This window comes from Rhinolophus sinicus, linkage group LG07 (genome assembly GCF_036562045.2).
Source record: "Rhinolophus sinicus isolate RSC01 linkage group LG07, ASM3656204v1, whole genome shotgun sequence".
Taxonomy (NCBI): Eukaryota; Metazoa; Chordata; class Mammalia; order Chiroptera; family Rhinolophidae; genus Rhinolophus; species Rhinolophus sinicus.
In genome coordinates this window covers 86,516,061-86,532,762 of record NC_133757.1, presented here as the reverse complement: position 1 = coordinate 86,532,762, position 16,702 = coordinate 86,516,061, and the positions used below count along the sequence as shown (strand labels likewise).

At 41.4% G+C, this 16,702-nt stretch overlaps 1 protein-coding gene across 1 annotated transcript; it reads left to right on the top strand.

Annotated features, from left to right (window-relative positions):
* The first annotated feature begins 2,917 nt into the window (after positions 1-2,917).
* Positions 2,918-8,202, top strand: NEFM (neurofilament medium chain). The gene is made up of 3 exons (XM_019714832.2): positions 2,918-4,108; positions 4,839-4,963; positions 6,362-8,202. Exons 1-3 carry the CDS (start codon positions 3,029-3,031, stop codon positions 7,701-7,703), a joined length of 2,547 nt encoding a protein of 848 aa, XP_019570391.2. The 5' UTR covers positions 2,918-3,028; the 3' UTR covers positions 7,704-8,202.
* The last annotated feature ends 8,500 nt before the right edge of the window (positions 8,203-16,702 follow it).

Sequence of the window (16,702 nt, the reverse complement as noted above, 5' to 3'; positions counted from 1 at the left end):
TACCTTCAGAAAATTCCATCGCCTTAGTGTCATTAGGGTAAACAAATGCAAAGCCTTACATTTCTTTCTATAAAAAATATTAGTGTGGTGTTCTTCAAAAATATGAGACAAGGAAAAATAAGCATTATACATTTTTTAAAGGTTTTATACCACATTCACTGATGAGCATAACCTTCAAAGTCACCTTCAAAAAGAGTAATTAAAGTGAAAAGTCTAATACAAAAGAAAACATTTTGCTAATATGGAACTGGATCAATTATTTTTGAAGCCATGAGAACTTTTTTCCTTAATAAGGTGACTGTTATAACTCACTGCATTGTCCTGTCGTGGTCAGAGTTGAACAATACTTTATGTGACGTTGAAGTTACAATTTCAAGCTATAGGTACTAACTGAATCTAGCCTGAGTAAATGGCCGTTATTTTGTTTGTACGCCACACTTTCCTCCTTCTGTAACCACTTGGAAGCGTAACAATTTCTGAGCTAGTTTAGATACAATGCAAGACAGGCTAATTGTGAAGTTAGACATGTGTTTCCTTGTAAATGTCTCTCTGCAGAGTCATTTCATTGTCCAAGCCCTGAAAAAAACTAACAGTAGCATCCTGCCCATTAACCATTTGCTCTTGCAACAGAAAGTGACTTCAGTGCATGTGCAGGGTTTTTATATTTTTTTTAATAAAAGTAGAAATGAATAAGTAACTAAAACACAATGACTGATAATTAGCATTTGGCCTTATCCGATGACATCTTTCTTGGAGTTTAACCTGGAGATTGGCAGTACTTTACAGAAGGACAGGACATTTTCTTTCTCTTTTCCTTTATTTATCTACCTGAAACCAGAACATCCTCTTTTTGCCATATTCACAAGTCAGTCCCCTCACTCTGTCTTCTGTCTCTCCCAACAGCTTGAGATATGGGCTCTCCTTGTCTGGTGAACGATCCCCCATCACTCACAAAACTAGTACAGCCTTCCCCCACACAGCCTGCAACACTGCAGTTTCACATGGATGAACCAAAAGTAACTCCCTAAATTAACCCCTGCTGTTTTAAAATACAAGTGGGTCAAGAGCTCAGACAAAAATAAAAACCTCTGAAACCTCCGGCCTTTGCTGATTACTTACTGATTGATATGACCTCATCATTCAATAAAACAAAGACTAGACAAAGAATGCTGCGAAAAGAAAACCTTTAAGTCTGGGGGCTCTGCTTTTCACAAGCAGTGGCTTCTTACCCATAGCGAGTATTTCACGTGCCATCACTTGTGTCTGTGACCCAAGCAAACACAGTCATTAGTCCCACGTCCTTCTCTTCACTTCGTCTTGCAGTATTCTGAACTTTTCTACCCTGAATTACCCACAAAGGGACATTTTAACAGTTAGCAGTCCACCAGACAGCAGGAAGTCAATGTAGATTCCTTGATTAAATAAGCATGTTTAAAGATACAGAAAATCGATGCTAAAATAGTCATTAAAATCTAAATGAGGAAGTATGTTACATTTTAAATGGAAAAAGAAATCATCTGGTTTTATTCGAGGTTGTGGTCAATCTGTTTAGCAACTTTTAAATGAATTCAGGTGCTTTTCAATTATCACAGTTACCTACAAGGAGTACTGAACAGAAAGATGACAAAGCAATTGTTTGTGTTCAAACTTATCATAAACTATACTTCCCTGGATTTTTCAGCCCAGCAGATTTCAAATTCCTCTTTCCAAGGATTATTTGACCTTCAAATTTCAGGCCCTGTGTCTCTTGATGTCGTGCATCTATCATACGTTAGAAAACTCAAACTGGGCTACAAGTATATTATTTCTGTTACCTGACTTTAATGAATTTTAGTTTTTTTCAAAATCTGCAATCTGTGCATTGTGCCAACGCTGCATTGCAGAGAAATCTTAGCATGCGATTCCAGCTAGGTCCCTGCAAACAAAGTCACTACAAACAGGTTTTAATTGCCTTTGCTCAGGGAAAAGAGGAGGAAGGAAACCCCGCCAACTTGACAGGCAATGCGGGGTGAAAGGACCCCAGAGCCGCTGAGTTTCCCGGCTCTCCGGCCTGGGCGCTGTCCTTGGTGCTGCCGGCGCCATAGCAAGCACAAGCGCCTTACCTTCTGCCCCTGTGGAAGCTGCGGACGTCCCCCAAACGTTAAGCAGAATGTAGCGCCATATCCCACTTTTAATACAAATAACTACCCCGGCCCATCCTCTTTGTCCCCTTCCCGAAGACTTCAGGCCGATTGCTCCTCAAAGTCTTTTTGGTTTTTTTCTTCTAGTCCCAGCTCTCTCATCTCGGTCAGCTTTAAGATGAGGAGTGGGAGAAGTGGAGATGAGGATTGGGGAGAGGAGAACGTGGGGGGAGGGGGGAGGAGGAGAAGAGAAGAAGGAAAAGGGTAGGAAGAAAAAGGTCCAGGAGGACGGGGCTCAGAGAGAAGGGCGGAGTGAGCGGGACTAAAGAGGGCTGAAAGTGGGAGGGCGAAGAGATGCCGAAGAGTGGGAGAAGTGATCAAGCACAGAAGATGGGTAAAGAAAAAAGTAATGGAGAAAGGGCAAAAGAAGAGAAAGCCGTGGGGATACGAGTGCTGAGGGCCAAGAAACGAACAAAGTGACTAGGGGTGGGGAGAACAGCTGCCCGAACGGCGGGAGAGTGACTAGACAAAGAAAGGGCGTTGTGTGAGAATACTCGCAACGAGGATGCAAACTGCCATCCGAAGGCGAAAAGAAATGGAGAGGGGGCTTCAGGAACGACAATAGGTTTAGGACTAAAGGAGAGCTGAGGGAGGGGTCTGGGCCAGGGCAGCAAAGTCCGGGGTCCGATGCGGCGAGGGCCCACGTGGAGCCGGCGCTGAATCACTGCTGGGCTGTCTTTACACCCTCCCCCCAGCACCCCCTAGTCCGGGGGCCCGCAGTCCCCGCCTCCTAGGCCGCCGCCTCCACGGGGCGGGGCCCTAGCCCGGGACCTGCAGCCGCGGCTATAAATGGGCTGCGGCGAGGCCAGCAGAACGCTGTGACAGCCATACGCCCCGAGGCCGCCAAGATGAGCTACACATTGGACTCGCTGGGCAACCCGGCCGCCTACCGGCGGGTAACCGACACCCGCTCCAGCTTCAGCCGCATCAGCGGCTCCCCGTCCAGCGGCTTCCGCTCGCAATCGTGGTCCCGCGGCTCGCCCAGCACCGTGTCCTCCTCCTACAAGCGCAGCGCTCTTGCTCCGCGCCTCGCCTACAGCTCGGCGATGCTCAGCTCGGCTGAGAGCAGCCTGGACTTTAGCCAGTCCTCGTCCCTGCTCAACGGCGGCTCCGCGCCGGGCGGCGACTACAAGCTGTCCCGCTCCAACGAGAAGGAGCAGCTGCAGGGGCTGAACGACCGCTTCGCGGGCTACATCGAGAAGGTGCACTACCTGGAACAGCAGAACAAGGAGATCGAGGCGGAGATCCAGGCGCTGCGGCAGAAACAGGCCTCGCACGCCCAGCTGGGCGACGCTTACGACCAGGAGATCCGTGAGCTGCGCGCTACCCTAGAGATGGTGAATCACGAGAAAGCTCAGGTACAGCTGGACTCGGATCACCTGGAGGAAGACATCCACCGGCTCAAGGAGCGCTTCGAGGAGGAGGCGCGGCTGCGCGACGACACCGAGGCGGCCATCCGCGCGCTGCGCAAAGACATCGAGGAGGCGTCGCTGGTCAAGGTGGAACTGGACAAGAAGGTGCAGTCGCTGCAGGACGAAGTGGCCTTCCTGCGGAGCAACCACGAGGAGGAGGTGGCCGACTTGCTGGCCCAGATCCAGGCGTCGCACATCACGGTGGAGCGCAAAGACTACCTCAAGACAGACATCTCGTCCGCACTGAAGGAGATCCGCTCCCAGCTCGAGTGCCACTCGGACCAGAACATGCACCAGGCTGAAGAATGGTTTAAATGCCGCTACGCCAAGCTCACGGAGGCCGCCGAACAGAACAAGGAGGCCATCCGCTCCGCCAAGGAAGAGATTGCCGAGTACCGGCGCCAGCTGCAATCCAAGAGCATCGAGCTCGAGTCAGTGCGTGGCACCAAGGAGTCACTGGAGCGGCAGCTCAGCGACATCGAGGAGCGCCACAACCACGACCTCAGCAGCTACCAGGTAGGAACCGCGGCTGCGCGGCCAGCCTGCGCCAGCGCCAGCGCCGCGCGTCCCCGACACTCAGGCACGCGCCCGGGCGCGCTCTCCACCGCGCTCCCTGGTGGCCTTTGGCTAGTGCGCGCGAGCGCGAAGCACACCCAACTTAGAGGCGCAAAGTGTCCTCGCTCCTACCCACTGCTCTCACTCTTCCCCCACCCACCATCTCCAGCTCCTAAGATCTCTGATCTTTTTCAAAACGTGCTTCTTGTCCTCAAGAGTCTCGTTTTTGCACGCTTGCTCGTTTTAAATAGGTATACATTCGGGTACATGGCAGCTACTTTAGGATCGCTTCTGCAGAAATTCACGTGTTCTCAGCTTTTCCAGCCTTGATCAGAACTCTCAAAATAGGCTTCAATCTAAAGGGCTCAGATGGGAATGGCCAGGTCAGCCTTGGGGTTTCCCCATGAATGTTTGTTTCCTGCTGCGACGTGTTCTAGATCCGCTGGGCTCAGTGTGGGATGTGCCCAGAAAATGTCTCATTGTCTTATTATTGATCCTGTTTGCTTATTTGAGAATCCCTTGGAGGTTTTTAAAGGGGAAAAGGGGAACTGCGAGAAATATCCGGGAGGTTTGCAGGGGCGGTGGGAGTCAGGGGAGGCAAGGGAAGAGGGGGAGGAGGTCGCAAGTGGTTTTCGAAAGAAGTTGCTGTTTGGAAGGATGAGTTTATGGAGACTCTCTGTGTCTGTTTCAGGACACCATCCAGCAGTTGGAAAATGAGCTTCGGGGCACAAAGTGGGAAATGGCTCGTCATTTGCGAGAATACCAGGATCTCCTCAACGTCAAGATGGCTTTGGATATTGAGATCGCTGCGTACAGGTACCGCGCTCACTGCGGACGTGACCGAAATACTCACCGCACTGCGGAAGCGGTGCTGACAGAACCTTCCTCACTGAAGTTAAATAAAGCAAGCAGATTTCAGGAGTCTCTTTTTCTTTCTTAATTAAAAAGAAATTATTCTAAAGGATTGTAAATGGGGTTTTACCACTTTTTATACAGCTATAAGAGTAAGAATTAGTTGAAATTGTTTTGAATTAAACGGGGGGTGGAGGGAGGGAGAGCACTGATTAACTTCAATCCTTAGGTTTAAATTTTTTATTTTAGTGAAAAGTGTTTTTCAAATGTTTGAAACAAAAACGGAGTTTTAGTATTAATATTTCATCTGGTGTTTTCAGCCTTTAAACTTCACAATGTCAAGGACAAACGTCAAGACATTCAACTTCTCTGTGTCGGTTACAGCTTGCTATTGCCATCATCTGGCTGAAAAGAGCTATAGATTGATGTATTAGAATATAGATACATTTTTTATAGCTATATATTAACAGATAATTTAGATGTATTGTATCTTATTTTAGACTGTATAATATAGATTATATGTCTAGATATATGTCATGTATAATATATCTATATACATCTAGATCTAGAGAAATAAATCTATAGATATAAATCCTAATGTAAATAGACTTACATCTGTAAATATAAATATACAGCCAGAGAGAGAGAAAAGAGATCATAGGCCTGCTAACTGATGTCACCTTGCTGTCGATTAAGTTCATGGGAGAAAATCATTGACTAAACAGCTTTTCTTCTACCAATAAGGTCATTATAATATTATAAGAATAATAAAGTGAACTCACAGACCTATCTCTCTTTTCAGGAAAGCTGAATAATTATGTTGAATTGACACTTTATGATTAAAATTGCAGACCAATTTATAACTTGATGCACCCATATTAGCATCTAGCTATAATATATACTTATATAGCCTAAGTTCGGATATATGCTAAATAGTTTTGTATTTTTTTAACATTACATTCGCTAAAAAGAAATTTAGTATACATCCTGAAAGTGCAAATGCTCAGGAAGATCACCGGGGCATTTTTGGCCACTAGAGAGATTTTTGTCATATTCATGTTGCATCAAATGGACTGCCGCAGGGCGGGACTTGGTGGCTAGTTCTGATTCGTGGACTATTGGGTGTGGTTAGTTACTGCAGCAGGTGATTGGCTGGGGGTTCATAAGAATCTGTCTCTGTGACTGAATATGACACAATATGCAAGTGAAATTATAGCAGGTATTACACTGGCTTGATGGAATCCTTTATTTATGTGATTCGATTTATTCAAAGCTATCTATTGTGTTCCCCAAAATGTAATGAAGCTCAGAAGGCCCAATGAAATTTTAATTATGTCTTATCTTCTTTGATTCTCTCCTTAGAAAACTCCTGGAAGGTGAAGAGACCAGATTTAGCACATTCTCAGGGAGCATCACTGGGCCACTCTATACACACCGACAGCCCTCAGTCACAATATCCAGTAAGATTCAGAAAACCAAGATAGAAGCTCCCAAGCTAAAGGTCCAACACAAATTTGTCGAGGAAATCATAGAGGAAACCAAAGTGGAAGATGAGAAATCAGAAATGGAAGAGGCCCTGACCGCCATTGCAGAGGAAATGGCAGTTTCCATGAAAGGAAAGAAGGAAGAAGAGGCGGGAGAAAAGGAAGAGGAAGAAGGAGCAGAAGAAGAAACTGTAGTGACCAAAAGGTCTCCAGTGAAAACGACTGCACCTGAACTCAAAGGAGAGGAAGAAGAAGAGGAGGAAGATGAGGGTGCTAAATCAGACCAAGCTGAAGAAGGGGGATCTGAGAAGGAAGGTTCTAGTGAAAAAGAGGACGGGGAGCAGGAAGAAGAAGGTGAAACAGAGGCTGAAGGGGAAGGAGAGGAAGCTGAAACTAAGGATGAGAAGAAAACTGAGGACAAGAGGGAAGAGGTGGTCACCAAGGTGGAGCTGGTGGCAGAAGCCAAGGTGGAAAAGCCAGAGAAAGCCAAGTCTCCCATGCCAAAATCACCAGTGGAGGAGGTGAAGCCAAAAGCAGCAGCTGGAGCTGGGAAAGGTGAGCAGAAAGAGGAAGACGGGAAAGTAGAGGAAGGGAAGAAAGAAGCAGCAAAGGAAGCTCCCAAGGAGGAGAAGGTAGAGAAAAAGGAGGAGACGCTGAAAGACATGCCGGAGAAGAAGAAAGCTGCATCCCCAGTGAAGGACGAAGTCATGCCGGAGGTGATGCCCGTCACCAAATCCGTAAAGGTGAGCTTGGAGAAAGGTGCCAAAGAGGAGAAGCCTCGGCAGCAGGAGAAGGAGAAAGCGGAAGAGGAGGGAGGGAGCGAGGAGGAAGGCAGTGATCAAGGTTCAAAGGAATCCACGAAGGAAGACATAGCCATCAACGGGGAGGTAGAAGGCAAGGAGGAAGAGCAGGAAACAAAGGAGAAAGGCAGCGGGGGAGAAGGGGAGAAAGGTGTCGTCACCAATGGGCTAGACTTGAGTCCAGCAGATGAAAAGAAGGGGGGCGATAGAAGTGAGGAAAAAGTGATGGTGACCAAAAAGATAGAAAAAATCACCAGTGAGGGGGGAGATGGTGCTACCAAATACATCACTAAATCTGTCACTGTCACTCAAAAGGTCGAAGAGCATGAGGAGACCTTTGAGGAGAAACTAGTGTCCACTAAAAAGGTAGAGAAGGTCACTTCACACGCTGTAGTAAAGGAAGTCTCCCAGAATGACTAATAATTTGAGTCCATTGCAAAAGGTTAAGCCATACGACAATTTCAAAATGCATGTGATTGACAGCTTCAAAACAGAACGGGTTCTCCCATGGGGGCTCCAGACATTGTATTTTACTTTGTGCAATACAAGGGAACTGCATGCAAGCTCAGGATGCTCCCTCCCCAGTCTTTGGGGAGTTCAAATGCATGATATTGTATGTACCTGGGGAATTGGCCAATTTCCTAAGCTGTTGGAAGGGGGGCACTCAGCGGGGGGGGATGTCTTGAGATGTATTATGCAAAGAACCAACTGAGCCAAAAATAATAAATGAAACACAGAACTCTCTTAGCCTTAAGAAAGCTATATATGAATAATTATGTTTACCTCACTGGTGCATTTAAAATGGACTTTCGTTCGTTCGTGGGAGAACCTCGTTGACATGCACAGTTTGCAACCTTTCATTGATTGATGTTAAACGTCACAGCAGTCCTTGCTCAATAAAGGTCATATTGGAAACATAGTCAGTTGCTTGTTAATGTCATTTTAAAGGGAAATTTCAACTACCTGACCCTCTCTTTCCCAAGAGTAGATTATTTGGGAGATTATAAGCCACCTGCATTTCTTATCCCCATTTCCCTGAGAGCAAATCCTGGGAAAATATAATCACCGACAATTTTTTCAGGTGTTAAAATCTTTACTTAACCCAACCTTCATCCCCAAATTTAAAAGTTATGTTTTTGAAATAAAAAGGAAAGCATCTGACAAAAAGGTGAAATTGGTGGGACAGAAGTCTTCAACCTTTAGGTGTTTCCATCCCAAATCAGAACTCAGAGAACCTCAAAGTGAAAGGGATAATAAAAGAGTCATAACTTACTCCTTGGAGTTAAAACACAAAGGACCACTTGGCATTTAGAACAATGTGTCCAGAAGAAGCAGGACTGAAACCACTAACAGTCCTGACAAGAAAGATCCAGTCTCCGATGCATGGTCTGGTGAACACACACACACACATACACACACACACACACTTATCTGCAGCACTTTCTTGATATGGTTGATGGACATTTATACTTTTAATGTTTTATTAATTTGGTGAAAACAATGTCAAAAATAAATAAATAACTTCACTTAGAGAAAGAAAAACAGATTCTCTGATATAAGCACTCTAAATTTTACATTTTTTAAAAAGGCCTGATCTTAACCAAGGAAATTATACAAGTCCCTTTCAAGATATATTTGTTCTGGACCTTTAAGACCATTAATAAAATATTAATTCATACCTTATTTGTTCCAAGTCCATATTTTTTTCTTACCAATAGGATAATCCCAATAATATAATCCTGGATCCTCTTTTCAAAATACTTCTATTTTAATTTCTAAATGTACCCAGGAAGCTTGTTGCTAATGCGAGTAATTTGTAACAATGTTTCCCAATACTTAGCCATCTGCCAAACCTCACAATTGTTGCTATATCTGCATATCATTTCTACAATTAAACATTTTTCTCCTTAAAACAACTTCTGTCTTGCGTTAAAACACCAATTTTTCTAAAGCAATAATATCCATGTCACCCAAGGGGAAACAGGATTTTTAAATATAATCAACAAAAACTTGCTCTAGTTATATAGAATTTAAAATTTTAAAAAAGAGACTATTGGAAGGATACAGGATAACTCCTAGGATGGAAGGACAAGCTAAAGAGGCAGGTGTTGAGAAAACCCACTGCGACAGCCCCAGGAACTGAGATAGTAGGAATGGGCATGTAGTCAGAGGTGACTGAACTCAAAACTTTATTTCGCTTTTCTGAATGTTCAGAAATAGCATACATTTGCCTGACATCTGGACCAGCAAAGGAAGAAGCACTTTGATTGACAGTCCTGCCAAGACTGACACCGATGGCGCAGCAGTATTTCCCCAGAGAACAGTCTGGGAGCTATTATCTGAAGTGGAAATACAAACTGGCTCTATATGATAAGCTACTTGAATTTTTAAATAGCTACTCAATATATAGCCATTACTATAAAAATATCTGTCTTTCTACTCCTAAAATCATCTCATTTACCAGTGCTGGCTCCCGAGTCTACCACAGTTTAGAAACCCCATTTGGTAGCACACACTGTTTTAAAATTTTTAAAGGATCAATCGACAACCCTCCCCAAGGCCAGCACTAGAGATTTGTCCCTTCAGCTCCCAACTTTGTTTTCCTGAGAGGGAAAGAACTTGATAAAACTTGCACATATTCCAAAAGACAGGCCACTGTTTCCCCCTCTTTGAAAATAATAGAACAACATACCTTTGATAAGCCATTCAGACATTTATAAATGTATCAGATTGCTTGGTTGATATATTAACTCAAATATTTATGGTAGACTAGGTCCTTGGAATACAATGCTCTTTTCTTCTGGGATTCACTAAGTCTGTTGTCAATGCCAATTGTTATACTACTATTTAAAGAGGAGGAAATTTGAAATTCATGTTTCCAAATATGTTGAGTGACAACGAGAGACTATTTAAAACTAAGCACAAACCTCCAAGTGTTTAGGAAATTAGAAGACTTTTTGTCTGACTATAATCTGTTCCTTGTTAAAATGACATTAAGCCATTGCAAAACAGAATTTCTACTTTTCCCTTCGATTGCCTTAGAGATACTATTTTGTCTTAAGCATTGTAAGCAGTACCAAAGCTAATTAGTCCTCAGTTTTCAAATATAAGGAAACTGAGGCACAGAACGTTTTTTAAACACTTTCTCTGGATCACATAGCTAGTAGATAACGGAGCTGGGATTTACCCTTGGTAGTCCAGCTCTAGGCACATAATTTTAACCATTGTACAACACTGCCCCTCAGTTCAAGCCATTGTGGCCATCCGAGTGTATAAGCAAAGTCTGCTGTGTTCCCTTCTTTCTTTCCAGATTGAAAGAAAGAAAATAGATCTATGCCATGAATCTCTCACTTAATAGGCTTCCAAATCTCTTCACATGTTAAAAATGATGGAATAGCACTGTTTGCATCATGAGAAGACTGAAACAACCAGATACAAAATAAATGGTGATTCCTTCCACCACAACAGCTTGCAGTACACAAAAATCTGGCAGACTTTTCTCATGATAACTTTAATATTCAACAGAAAAGGAAAGTTATTTCAAGCAAACTGCCTTCTATTTCCAGTCAGTGCAGAGGCAGTAGTAAAACATGGGGATATTTGTTTCCAAAACAAATAGATTGGTCCTTCCAGTTTGAAGCAAGTTACTTTTTCCTGGTGGTTTATGTAATTCGCCCAAAGGGAAACAGGAGCTATTTTTAAGTGAATTATTTGATTGAGTCTACACAAGAGTCGTCCCCTTCCAGGATTCCTCTGCCCTTAGACATGTAGAGCTTTGGCAAAAGCACTGGATTTGAGTTCAAGTCCCAAGTCCCAGGTCTTTAGATAGTAAAAGTGTGTGTCTTGAGTTCATTATATTGTTCTGCTAAGCTTCTGCAATAGACTTCATGTCTGTGTTCTTCAAATTCATGTATTAAACCTTAATGCCCAATGTGACAGTATTTGGATGCAGGGCCTTTAGGAGGTGCTTAGGTTATGAGGGTAACACCTCATGAATGGGATTACACCCTTTAAAAAAAAACACCCCAGAGATCTCCCTTGCCCCTTTCACCATGTAAAGACATTGAGAAGACATCCATCTATGAACCAGGAAGTGGGCTGTCACCAGACACCAAAACATGTTCCCTTGATCTTGGACTTCCAGCCTCCAGAACTGTGAGAAATAAACTTCAGTTGTTTATAAGCCACCCACTCTATGATATTTTGTTACAGCAGCCCAAACTGACTAAGGCAGCTTCCACTTCCTTATCTGTAAAATAGGCGTGCTAACATACTCTGCAAAGGGTTTCTGAGGTCATTAAAGGAGATGACATCTGTGAAAGTGCCTAGGCAGGCACAGACTAGCTGATCAAAGCCATTTCTTGAATGTATTGAATTTTCAATTGGACCAAAGCTATAGATACAGAATTTGCTTAATTTGAAAGTAAGAAATTCACTGGAACATTAACTTTCTTATACATGATTTCAATACAGATTGCAAATTACAATGAGTTTACCAGAATAAGTCTACAATATAAATATACATGTACACATACGTTTCTTCACCAGTGCACAGATAATATATTGTATAATAACACACTATAATTCATTACTCATATAACGACTTTGTATAGAAAATAACTGTATTTTTCACTGCAATCAACTATAGAAATGGCTTAGAAACCCAATAATCCATGTACATAAGAGTTTCTTGATGCAAATCATTTAAGACAATATTGAGAATAAGAGAGAAAAACAGTTTAGTGTTAGGCCTATGAAAACAACTTTAAATCCTCAAATCCACATTGATTGCTCTCAACACCACAATGCAAGGCTTACAGAGTTTTCTTCACCTGCTTAACTGAGGTATTTTGATGTTATCACATCATATCTTCAATAAGTTATTAATTTTTAAGGTAATTCTCCTTAAATAATTTCTGTAGATCTGGTTAGCATTCTTGTCTTACAATAGAACATAATTGGGGGAAAAAAGGTAACAGTTGATCAGATCAAAAGTCCTTTTTTTTTCACCGTGTAATATTTAAGGGGAGGGTAATTGTTCTAAAAACCTAAGTAGGAAGTTAGACCACTTACACCTACAGTCTTGTTTTGTGGGTGTGTTGCAGGAAGACAGGGGAGGATGAAGGGAGGAGGGCACAGAATCATGGGTCCAAGAACTTGAGTGAAAATACTGTCTCCAGAAGGCAGACATGGGGAAAGTCCTGATTCTCAATTAAGACCACAGGATCACCAGTCAGAGGTCGACTGCAAATATCACACAGGTTCTATCTTTTGTCATTTTCACATTCAAAAGAGGATATAGGCTATGACAGCTAAAAGAGCTGCCAATAAAATTAGTCTCCTTGTCTAATTGGTTCTCATCTCTTAAAGGAACTTTGGTGAGCAGAGTAACATTACCAGTTCACATTAGGGCTTCTGAATGTCCTCAATTTTAACTGTTCATAATCTCCAGAAAACCACAGATTGGTTGGAAACACAGAGTAGTATATTTCACAAAGTACTTTCTATGTCCTTGAACTTGGAAAGCTTGAACCTCAGTACAACTCACAACACCCCTACACCTCCCATTTTAACTTGGAAAACTCGAAGACGGTTTGAATCCTGAGATAATGCTTTTAAATTTTTCTCAATTTAGATGTAAACAAAATTTACTCAGAGCCAGAAAGAGTATTTCAGCTAAAGGGAACTTTGCACTTGAAAGAACATTTGCTTATATTTGGAAGAATAGAAAGTTAAGAGTTATTAACTTACAGCCATGTAAATACATAATATTTGAATATCTCAAAGAAAAAGAAGCTGTCCATCCTTTTCTCCAGATTTCTTTCTAACCAAGGCTGCTTAGTTGTTTCTGAACTGAACTTCTGAGTGGCCTAAATAAAATTACAGATGTAAGAATAACAATGAATGACAATGTCTGACAAGTAGTAGGTGCCTAATAAATGGTAAATTCCCCTTGCCATGATTATAATCAATTTTAAAAGTATTAATTAAAATAGTAGCATGTATTAAATTACCGTGTCTATATAAGACACACACAAAAATTCAATCTATAGCAAACCAAGAAGTAGAAGAGTTAGATACCTTCCAATTAAACTTTAGTTAATATTTGCTAGTTGGAATCATAGAATCCTAACGGCTGGATTAGCTTCTGCTATTGAACTCCCCTTTTTCAGGCCTGAAAGGTAGTTGCCTGTCCTTTAACTGAGTATCTCCAGGGATAAGAAGTTGGTTTGTTACAGGGCATCCATTAAACACCTATGGCTGTTTGCAAAGCCTTCTTTTTACTGCTCCAATATCTGATCCCTTATAACTTTTATCCACTGGAGCAAGTTCTGAGGAGTCCCAGACATCTTTATTCCTTTTTCCCCAGGATGTACCTTCAGAAAGATAAATGCTTGTGCTGTAATCCAAAAGCTCAACAACCGTTGTTCAGTTTACTACATACCACTTTATCTTGTAATAAATCATTTTATCTTCATAATAAGCACATGTGCAGGAATTATTTTTATTGCCATTTTTTTGCAGAAGCTGGGCATAGAATTAGAACTTAGGCCTTTCTCTTATCAGATCCATGCCTTTTGCACTACATATTTTTTATAGAAAACATAGCAGATGTGTATTCCGTGTTTGTTTGCTTCTGAAATAAACCTTCCACCTATTGGGCCTGGCCTGGCCTAAGCAGTTCCCATTACCCATTTTTTGGTTTATGGAGGAATTAACTGATCTTCCAAGAGCATTACCTTAAAACTCACTTTTATATAAGTGAAAAAAACATCATGCTCCTTATCAGTTCCCTCAGTTATAATCTAGTTTCCATCATCCTGTGCCTGAATACATAATTTTATTTTATAGAATCCCTTTTACCAAATAAAATATATTAAGATTCTAGTTGGTGTATGAAACATTCCATGTCTCTATTTTTCCATTTCTCAGACTCTTAAGAAGTCACTGAGAAAAAAAAAAAAAGTTTATTCTATTACTTAGTCACCTATAATACATAACTGGTTCTTTTTGGTACAGTAACATGTATCTGCCTATCATCTTTGACCAACCATTTGCTCCTTGGCGATAGCAACAAGGAAGGTATCTCAATTGGGTTAAAGTGATTAAGTATTGAGTGAAGTTATTTCTAAGCATCAGCAATTAGACAGATTTGAATAGTTCTAAATAAGCATGCCTTGAACTTAATGTAATAGAAATCTGGAGAAATTTGGAGATGTCACTTCTACATCCCACCCATTGTAATCTGTCACTATCATAGCTTGAGAGGAAATTGCCTTCGGTGGGTGTTATTGCCCAACTTAATAATCGCCATGCCCCAATGAAAGCAGTGATCAGTGTCTACCCAATGAGTTCACTCCTTGGCATACAGAATGAGCAGTATGACCAGAAGCAAAGTGTGTGGCTAATTATGTGGCTCCAAATTATTTGGAGAGTTGATACATGTCTCCATTCTTCATCAGCCACCCATAAAATAATCACTAATCTTTCTAAAGTTATCACTGTTTCATTGGCAATTAGAAAATTACTTTGCCTCATATTCTTTGCTTTTAGTTCTCAGGAAGACACATGGATCTCAATAACCTCATTAAAAGATGCAAAAAATAAGGCCCAGATAGGGAAAGTGGAAGAGATCTTCCAAAGTATCTACCTCCTCCTTGAATTTGGTGGAAAGAAATGAATTCTTACTGGGGAGAGACTTGTCAAAGAACGAGAACAGTCAATAGGATTAAAGACTTGTACCTGGCCTACACTGACACTCTCTGAAAACTTGAAACTTCTTTCCATTTCCATCACTTTGGGTGGCACTGGTCAGACAGAGCCTTGAATTCATAGAACTTACTTGTCCCTTTCCCCAAATCTCTGCAGATAACTACAACAACCTAGGAAGTACAATATAACTTTTTAGAAGACAGCTTTTGATGCCTGATCAGACCTTGGTTTGAACCTCAGTTCCAAAGTTTTTAAGCTAAATTACTAAATCAGGGGCCAGTCAAGAGAAAGAAAAAACAAAATCATTCTAGAGGTTTCCAACAGAATGGAATTTAATGGAGGGAAATGTTACCACAAAGTTAAGGAAAAGCTAAAGAGCCAAAAGGAAATGCCCACGAGGCAAGTGAGGCCTGACTGAGTGTTTGTGCCCCCAAAGGCAGAAAGTCAGAAGATGTGCTGAGAAAGAGCCACTGGTCATGTGAAGCTGGTCACGTGAGTCTCTATGGAAATGGCAACATCTGCCCTACAGCAATGTCCATAATTAAAACACCTAAAACTCATATATTTCTCTGCAGTTTAGAAAGTAGCTTCCCATACATCACCCTACTTAAGCCTCACAATATATAAGAGAGATATTGTGATTTCTCTTTTCAATTTGCAGAAACAGAAGCACAAAAAGTCATTTATCTACATAGAGGAAAGGTATGCATGACTAGGACTTTAAAAGAAATTTTAATTTTTAAATTCTAAGTAGAACAAATATTCATTGTAGAATGTTTACCCATATTCCCACTATCGTAGATAATTATTATGTTTCCAGCTTTTAGAACGCACAAATTTGGTGTGGCTGTGATCATTTTGAAAATATCATTTAGTAACTCACTTTTTCATTAACAGTGTATTATAAATGTTTTCCCATTTTATTTCGAATTCATCACTATGGCTAGATATAATATGGACACTGGCATTTTCATATCCCTCCCTTCTTCAAACAGCTCCACCCATCTATGATTATCATAATCCATTTATTCCAGCTGATTCAATGGCTTCAAAACCATAATATTACAGCCCCAAACTATTTAGATTATGAAAATAAACATATTATGTTGACAATAATAATCTTTGTTGTTGTTATTGTCATTATTATTATTATTATTATTACACTTCACCCTTTCTTGAAGACCAAGCTACCAAAACATAATCAACAGATGCTTTTTGAGCATCCCATTCGTGTAGGAGACATATCAGCTATAAGAGTGATTTGATATTTAATTCTTCCCACTTAAATCTGAGTCAGCATAAGCAATCTGTGGTTGAAGTTGTTTATGGTTTAAAAATTGGCATTAGGCAAAATAAATATCAGCCACAAAGGTCATGATGGAGGCGAGATAGGTTTGAGAAAAACATTCAAAATAGAAAGCAATCCAAGAGACCAAGAGAGGATCAGAAGAGGCAGGAATCTTACCAAAACTAAAGAAGGAATGCTGAAGAGAAAGAACTGACAATGTTGTTTGGTGGGGAAAGCATGAACTTACTAGTAGTCTAAAGGTACACTCACTCCTTGGGTGGCCTCGGGCACATGCCTTCACAGATTCTCAGAATCCTGAGGCTGGAAGGCACACTATTATCACCATAGTTATGTTTGCTCTACATTTATTAATTGTCAGCAACCAGGCTAATGCTTTATATGGATTACCTTGTTTAAT